An 8853-nucleotide genomic window follows, 5' to 3' on the forward strand; every position below is an offset into this window, starting at 1 on the left:
GAAGTAAGTAATCAGACTTTGTACCGTCTGTCCCACTTCAACATGGCCTTCTGACTTGTGTCTGTTTTATATACTGAGGCTCCCCTGAGATTTCGTTACAGGAAATAGGGACTCCTGCTAAGACGTTTTAAAAGCTCCACTTTGAGGGTCTTAAGACGTCACTGGCGAAATGGAGAATTCACAAATAAAGAGGAGGTTTTTGGCCTCATGAATGAGGCAACATGGCCAGAGCCCCCACATGGGCAGATGGCATTGGTGACCCTCTGCCCGTGGAGGGCCAGCCTTACTCCAGATCTGACAGCCTGCTGACTCAGTCCCTTTCGTCGCCACAGTGAGGCCCGCAAAACCCCAGAGCACTGAGCCCTGGTTCAGTCAGGAGAGCTGGGCGCCCTCACCTCAGAGTTCTCTGCCTCTCCTTCCCTGGCATCTTGGGTGAGTCACTGTGCTGTGTAAAGGGAACCAGCCACCTGTCCTCAGTAGATTTCTTACAAGGTTTAGTCACAGGTGCTTTGAAATGCAGATGAACAAAAGTTTTTGTGTTTTAAGGTAAGCTTCCCTTAGAATTCCCCGTTGTTATTAAAAAGCACATGCCAATCTGTGGTTGAGTGACACAGGCCCCACATAAAAATAGAAAGTCTGTTCTCACAGCCAGAAGGCATTGGAGGGGAAACTAGGATTCTTGAGGGCATGAGCCCTAACTACAGAGGCGAGGAAGGCACTCTGACTTCTGTGTCTGCTCGAGAATGTTTTGACTTAGCCGTGATTATTTTTCTCCCTTAGGTTGATGAAAACATGAAAGTCGCACAGAAACGGGATGCTGTCTTGCAGGAAATGTTTTATTTCAGGAAAGATATTTGCAAAGGTATGACATTCTCTGGGATTTCTAGGGTCGCTTTAGGCCACCACAAGCCGCTAAAGCTGCTCGCCCCTCGTCCACAGGTGGCAACGCCGTGGTGGATGGCTGTGGGAAGGCTCAGAGCAGCACGGAGCCGGCCACGGAGGAGTACACGCTGATGAGCATCAACACCATCATCAACGGGAAGGTAGGGCCCGGCCCGCGCACCTCGCGGCTCACCCCGCCGGCAGGGGGCTAATGACACGTCCTGCTTCTTGTAGGAAGGTGTGTTTCCTGGGCTGATCCCGATTCTGAACTCGTACCTTGAAAACATGGAAGTGGATGTGGACACCAGATGTAGCATTCTGAACTACCTAAAGCTGATTAAGAAGAGAGCATCTGGTATGGCATCATTTGCTTTTCTTTAAAAAAAAAAAAATCTCATCATGTAGGCAGACCCTCCCAGTCTTACAATATTCAGTTCCGCAGAGTAGTCTTTTCAAGTATGCCGGCTTTTATCAGTGCGCAGCCCTCACGTTCCACCCCCTGCGAAGGGGTACACCTGATCATCTGACGCTCGCAGTTTACCTGGCGGAGCTTTTTTCTTACTGGCTCCTAAGCGGTGGTGCATCTTTAAGTCGACGGCATCTTAGATGAGAAACAGTCTCTGCTCGCCTGTTTGTCGCTTAGGTCCAGCTGTGTTTGTCGTGCATCGTTGTGGGTTCTTGTTAGAGTCTGGGTGACTCTGGGGCTTAGGTCAGCGACACGGCTGGGCTGTCTGGGTCTTCAGCCTGCCCCCACACAGCGAGCACCCCAACAACCCCCTTCCTGGTTGGCTTTGAGGAGATCACGTGGATGGTGCCTAACAAGTGCCTGGCTGTCCGCTGCGGTAGGAGTAACAACAGTGATGGGAATGGCGTCTGGGTTTCACGTGGGGCTTCTGTAAACTCCCCGGAGTCCCCCAATTTCTCTCTTCACTCTGCTCACTGTTCGTGATTCTCTCCCCCCGTGTGGTCAAAGTTTGCTCCGGGAAACTCGGGACCCTGCCATGCTCTGAGGCAGTCTCCTGACCCAAGCACATGGCGTCCTAGTCCCCCAGCCCAGTGGGAGCCCGCGTGCTCTAGCACACCTGTTGGCTGCCGCTTCTGAGGAGCCGGCAGGGTCAGTGTGTGGGTAGCGTCTAACAGGTACCATAGCCGTGGGATGTGCGTGTCCTAGTTGCCTGCCTGCAGCCTAAAATTCTTCCCCAGCAGGAATTCTTCAAATACTGGGGAAAACGTGTTCCCAGCCCCTGCCACGTGGCTACACCGAAAGGTCATACTGGTTTTCCTTCAGGCTTATGTTTGTACTGGCCATAAATGTCAACTTATTTTTTAAAAGCACTACTACTACCTTACATTGCCTTAAAAAATTTTTTTCAGGAGAACTAATGACAGTTGCCAGATGGATGAGGGAGTTTATCGCGAACCATCCTGACTACAAGCAAGACAGTGTGATAACCGACGAAATGAACTATAGCCTTATTTTCAAGTGTAACCAAATTGCAAATGAATTATGTGAATGCCCAGAGCTACTCGGACCAGCATTTAGGAAAGTAAAATATAGTGGAAGCAAAACTGAGTCTTCCAACTAGACCCTCTGCAGAGGGCAGAGCGCCCTGCTGCCGGTGGTGCCGCCCGCGTGCGCCGCACGGAGACCAAACCATACAAGTGCACTGCGTCCTGGGCCACTCGTCCAGAAGGGATTGGAGGCTGCCTTCAGTAGGCGAACCTAGAGTTTATACAGTGTACATGTACAGAGTAAAGTATTTTTATGATTAACAATGTATTTTAATAACATTGTATCTAAAGTCGTTGCGAACTGGCCTGTACATTTTTCCATTCTGACTCTAGAACAACTACTGTCTCAGCAGTTTTGTAAATGTAACCCACTGGTCGTTGTGCTAGACCTGCATTCCAGAGTTTACAAGGTTTACTGTAAATTTTTGGGTTTTTTTAAGGACTTTACCCGGGGACCTGATTCACTGAAACTGATCGCTTCGTTTTAAAACCAGTTTGTCTGGCTGACTTCCTCTGAGCCATCGCCCCTGTTGTGTGCATAGGATCAGCGTGGATCCGCCGAGGAGCTCCCAGGACAGCTTGGGTCTCTGGCACCTTGCCTACGATGTTTCCTTCACAATCAGAATAGCTAACCCCTGGGTCCCCCTGCCCCAAGCTTTCACCACTAAATGAAACCCGTGAACTAAAGGCTGTCAGAGGAGGGACTTCCCTTCTTTGTTTATCTGTTTAAATTTGCTGGTTAAGTTTGAAGACAACTCTGTAGGCAAAAAGGAGACTATTACCCCAGGTTCACATGTGGTGTTTACTGGGGGTGATGTTTTCTTAATTAAAAAAGGGGAGACTCGTTTTCCTTCCTGCGCTTACCAAGAGTAATGTCAAAAATGGCCCCAGCCCTTCTGTTGAGGCCCTTATACACTTAAATTTTAGATCAAATGCAGTTGCTGAAGTTTTTGTTTTGTTACTTTTTTTCTAGTTTGCAGACATTCTTCTGAAAGCCATTCTTACCTGGGGAGGATTCTTCTCAGTGCTTCCCTTCTCCGTGAAACGCATAAAGCAATCATGACATGCACTAAGTTTTGTGAATCAGGACCCTACATGTTTAATTGTAAATAATTTCTCATAATTGTTAGAGCTTTATGTTGAAGGTTTGTTTTCTTTTTTCCAATTAGTTAAAAGTCTTAACTGCTTCTAAAATAACTATGTATAGTAGATTATCCAAACCTTTACCGGCATAAATATTTAAACTGTAATGCTAATTTTAAGAAATTGCAATAAAGCTGCTTCAGTTAAGCCTCTTAACGTATAAAGACTCTGGTGTGTGCCATATTTCATACCTGCATTTTGGAGGATTAAAGAACACCTGTTTTTCATTTGCGATTTGCTTGTGTAAATCAGGTTGTAAAAAGGCAGATAAACTAAAATGTTTGCGGTATGAGGAAATAACAGAATCAGCCTTCTGAAAACTCCTGAATGTGTGAGTTCTGCCGCCACATGCTTGGTGGCGGGGTTTCTTTTTTTTTAATTAGCCCAGATATTCCCTGAAATGATTTCTACATTGCGATCCTCAGATGTTTTTAGAAAGAAGCATAGTGATGAAAAGACGCCTCATCTCCCTCAGTGGCGAGGCGAGGGCCTGGGTGTGGCTGAAATGACCACTGGGCCACCTTCAGTGAATTTTCCTTTTACTCTAAACTGCTGCCGTGCTGTCAGAGGTCTCGTGGCGTGTGCTGAGGGTTGGGTGCCGTGTACACACTGACTGAGCTGGAGACGGACTGAGGCAGCAGGGCCGCAGAGAGCTGCTTGCAACCCTTGTCTCTGGATCAGCAGCCCTCTCCCAGCCCCCAGCCCCCAGTTCACGTAATACTGTTCTCATGTGGTCAGTCCACTTTTCTCAGTCCAGACGTGTTATCTGAGTGATCCTAGGGCAGTACTTGCCAAACTAATCTGCCTACAGATCTCTGGAGGGGCTTATTAAAGTGCACCTCCAGGCTCAGTGGGCTGGGCCTGGCCTGGGCCTAGGGGTCTGCATTTCTGACAAGCCCCCAGGTAATATGGATGCTGCTGATCCACAGGCCACCTGGAGTGACAAGGACTTACAGCACTTTCTTTACCTCAGTTATAGGCAAATCAACTTTGTCCCAGATGATACTTGTTTTTAATTCTGATGTGTTGTATCTAGATTTTTCTCTTACTGAAAACCAGTTTGTGGTACTTTGTGTCCAATGTAGAAAGTAGGCACCACCTTTCATGAGCTTTACCGCCTGAACACAGCTGAGAACGCAGGGTTTCAGGAACAGAACTATAAACATTGAGATGAGCAAGAAGGGCTTTCCTTGGTGGAAATAGCTGTGGCCGAGCCCAGACTCTCAGACCTGACCCTGATACTTAACCCACTTCTAACCCCAAATCTGGTTTCCTGCCCATCAAGTACCCTGGATGAGTAACAGGTTTCCCCCTGGTCCCAGATGCCCGTGACCCCGGTTCATCCCCAAGGCTGGCTGTGAGCCTTTCCAATGAGAAATGGAGGGAGCTCGCCTTGGCTGCCTCCTAAACCACCACCTACACAAAAGTTAACCAGGAGACGTGAAAATCCAGGCTGTGGGGCCGGTTAGGCCCTGTCTGAGGAGCTGATGGGAGGTTTCTTGGGAACCGGAAACTGCGAGGATAAAAGGCAAGTAACCTTCAAGGAGCTGGTAGTGCCTGACCTGGGGCAGGGGACCACTGGCAGTAGCTTGTGATGCTCTCGACTGGAAATGGGGCCCTTTTCAGAACTGTAAATAGGCTGCTTAATTGCCAGGGTTTTAGAGGTGCTGCTATAAGCTTTCCATTTAGGTTCAGGCTCCCCCCACCCCTCGAAGATAAGCTACTGAGCTCTACCAGCTGCTCTCCTCTCCATTACGCTTTTGTGTAAATAGTTAACATTCCCTTTAACTCTTCTGAACTGAATGCCAAGGGATATTTAGCAAACTGTAAATTAAAAGGGAACTGATGAGGTCTGGACTGGAAGCGAGGTGAGTTGGTGGGTGAGCTTGGCTGGGAAAGATACACTTTCCAGTCTATTTGCATTTCCTTGGTGAGAGGAGGATGAAATTGGCTGGATAATCCCAAAAGCTGCTTTCACTCTTAGCACTCTACGAAATTAAACATTACAAAGCTAAGTACAAAGGAAGATGCGTTAAGAAAGAGCAATGCTGCCGCCAGCTTCTCATTTCAAACTATGTTACAAAGCTATAGTAATCAAAGCAGTATGGTATTGGCATAAAAACAGATCAATGGAACAGAATAGAGCCCAGAAATAAACCCACGCATATATGGTCAATTAGTTTACAACAAAGGAGCCAAGAATATACAATGGGGAAAGCACAGTCTTTTTAATAAATGGTGCTGGGAAAACTGGACAGTCACATCCAGAAGAATGAAACTGGACCACCACCTTACCCCATACACAAAGATTAACTCACAATGGATTAAAGACTTGAACCTAAGATCTGAAACCATAAAATTCCTAGAAGAACATATATATATAGGCAGTAAGCTCCTTGACATGGGTCTTGACAATGATTTTCTGAATCTGACACCAAAAGCAAAGACAACTTAGAGGGGCCAGCCCCATGGTCTAGTGGTTAAGTTTGGCACACTGCACTTCAGTGGCTCAGGTTCATGGGTTCAGATCCCAGGTACAGACGCACACCACTCATGAGCCATGCTGTGCAAGTGTTATGTAAAGAATTCATACAATTCAATGGGGAAAAAAAAATCCCATTAAAAACTGGACAGAGCATATGAATAGACATTTTTCCAAAGAAGACATACAGTTGACCAACATGTACATGAAAAGATACTCAACATCACTAATTGTCAGGGAAGTGCAAATCAAAACCACAAGATATCACCTCACACCTGTTAGAATGGCTGTTATCAAAAAAGACAAGACATGTTGGTGGGGGTGTAGAGAAAAGTGAACCCTTGTGCACTGCTGGTGGGATTGCAAACTGGTGCAGCCACTATGGAAAACAGTATGGAGGTTCCTCCAAAAATTAAAAATAGAGGTACCATATGATACAGCAATCCCACTTCTGAGTATATAGCCAAAGAAAATGAAAACACTAACTTGAAAAAATATCTGCAGCCCCACGTTCACTGCAGCATTATTTCCAATAGCCAAGACATGGAAACAACCTAAGTGTCCATCGATGGTGAATGGATAAAGAAAATGTGGTATATGTATATGTATATATATATATACTCACACACAATGGAATATTATTCAGCCATAAAAAGAAGGAACTCCTGCCATTTGCAAAAACATGGGTGGACCTTGAGGGCATTATATTAAGTGAAATAAGTCAGACAGAGAAACACAAATACCTTATGATCTCATTTATATGTGGAATCTTTAAAAAAAGAGAGAAAAAAAGCTTATAGATACAGAAAACAGATGGGTGGTTGCCAGAGGCGGGTAAGGAATGGGAGAAATGGGTGAAGGGAGTCAAAAGGTACAAACTTCCAGTTATAAAATAAGTCATAGGATGTAATGGACAGCATGGTGACTATAGTTAATAATACTGTATTGTATATTTGAAAATTGTTAAGACAGTGGATCTTAAAAGTTCTCATCACTAGAAAAAATATTGTTTGTAACTATGGTGACAGATATTAACTAGACTTGTACTGATCATTTCACAATGTATACAAACATGAAATCATTATGTTGTACACCTGTAACTAGTATAATGCTATAAATCAATTATACCTCAATTAAAGAAAAAGCAATGGACTATAACAACGAAAGAAAAGAAAGAACTGTTACACGTAACACAGATGAATCTAACAAATGTCACGTTGAGTAAAGAAGCCAGATGAAAAAGAAGGTACACTATATGATTCAATCTCTAAATTCAAGAACAGACGAAACTAAGTGACAATTATCCAGGTCCCACTAGTGGTTACATCTGGGTGAGAGTGGACCGGTACCGACTGGGAAGAAACTTCTGGAGTGCTGGACACGTTCTATATCTTACTCTGGGTGATGATTCATGGATATAAATATGTTTAAAAATCACTGAGCTATTTAAAAATCACTTGAATGTGCTTTATACGTTTTATGTATGTTATACCTCAAACAGAAGAGAAAAATTTGGGTAGAAATGATTCAGAAGAAAAGGGGGAAGAAAAGGAACTTTTCTGAGCAAAAACTCTCTGTCTGTGGTGTATGTTGAATAATTGCATTTTTTTATACCTTTGGATACATTGTGCTTTCATCACGGCATCTTAATGAAAGCAGTTCAACAGTTAACATCTCAACCAAAAGCACTGTGTTCTGAAGCTCCTACGAAATTTGTCAGGACTGGGTTCGGAGGGGATCCACGTGCTTCTAACGTAAAAGCAAGAGCATAGACTTGAGTTCAGATCCTGATATTCACACGTACTGGTAGGTGACTTCAGGCAGTGACACAACTTCTTTGTCTCTGTTTCATTTGTAAAAGAGACATGAGAACACTTTGCAGAGCTGCTACGGGTAGAAATGAGACACGCGTAAAAGCAAAGTGCATCACTGTTCACTCGCACTCTTTACCCTAGAGACTCAGAGGACACGATTGCATTAAAGGTGACACAAGCTGCACCTACTTCCTACCAACATGTTTTCTTAACGACCTCCTTTGAAATAATTTACCCTTCCAAGAATGCAACGGAGCAGTCAGCAGAGAAAAAACAATCATATCGATAACTGAGGAACTAAAATTTCTGGAGGAAAAAATGAAACATGAGAATGTCCTCATGCTTTTCTGTCATTATCACTCCCAACACAGTTCTGGTGAGTTTCCCAGAACATTTTTTTTTTCCTCTTTTTCCAAAATAAAACCAAATGTCCTGGATACTATTGACCTTCCTGCACAGCAGAGAAGTTTGCATCCTCAAGACTTTTGGTTGCAAGTGAGAGAAAATCCTGTACCAGCTGGCTTTGAATAAAAAGGAAATTCAGGGCTGGCCCAACGGCATAATGGTTGAGTTCACGCACTTTGGTGGTCTGGGGTTCACAGGTTTGGATCCCAGGCGTGACCTACACACTGCCCTTCAAGCTATGCTGTGGTGGCATCCCACAGATGAAATAGAGGAAGACTGCCACAGATATCAGCTCAGGGTCAATCTTCCTCCAAAAAAAAAAAGGAAATCTACCAGCTTGCATACCTGAAACATCCAAGAGGTGGCACTAAGTTTCAAGCACAGCTTCTTGGGGGCTCAAATGCCACCAGGTCCTGATCTCTCCATCCCTGGCCTGTGCTTGCCACTATAATGGTTTTACCCTCCGGCAACCTTTCTCCATAGAGTACCTTCTCCCCCGACTTTGCCCACCCCTCCCCACAGCAGCTGCAGCAACTCCAGGCCTACAGCTCAGCAGCTGGGCAGTCCCAGTGGAGAAGAGCTCACTGCCATAAGTCCGTGGGAAAGTCTGGGTCT

At 45.1% G+C, this 8853-nt stretch overlaps 1 protein-coding gene across 1 annotated transcript in view; it reads left to right on the top strand.

The window, feature by feature from the left end:
• Nucleotides 1–3701, top strand: part of GCLC (glutamate-cysteine ligase catalytic subunit) — a 44336-nt gene extending 40635 nt beyond the window's left edge. Inside the window, exons 13-16 of the mRNA XM_014863858.3 lie at nt 781–862; nt 940–1043; nt 1117–1237; nt 2257–3701. Coding sequence (XP_014719344.1) covers nt 781–862; nt 940–1043; nt 1117–1237; nt 2257–2468 — 519 coding nt within the window. The 3' untranslated portion in view covers nt 2469–3701. The remainder of the gene's footprint in view (nt 1–780; nt 863–939; nt 1044–1116; nt 1238–2256) is intronic.
• Nucleotides 3702–8853: the final 5152 nt, after the last annotated feature.

This window comes from Equus asinus, chromosome 8 (assembly GCF_041296235.1).
Source record: "Equus asinus isolate D_3611 breed Donkey chromosome 8, EquAss-T2T_v2, whole genome shotgun sequence".
NCBI classification, from domain to species: domain Eukaryota; kingdom Metazoa; phylum Chordata; class Mammalia; order Perissodactyla; family Equidae; genus Equus; species Equus asinus.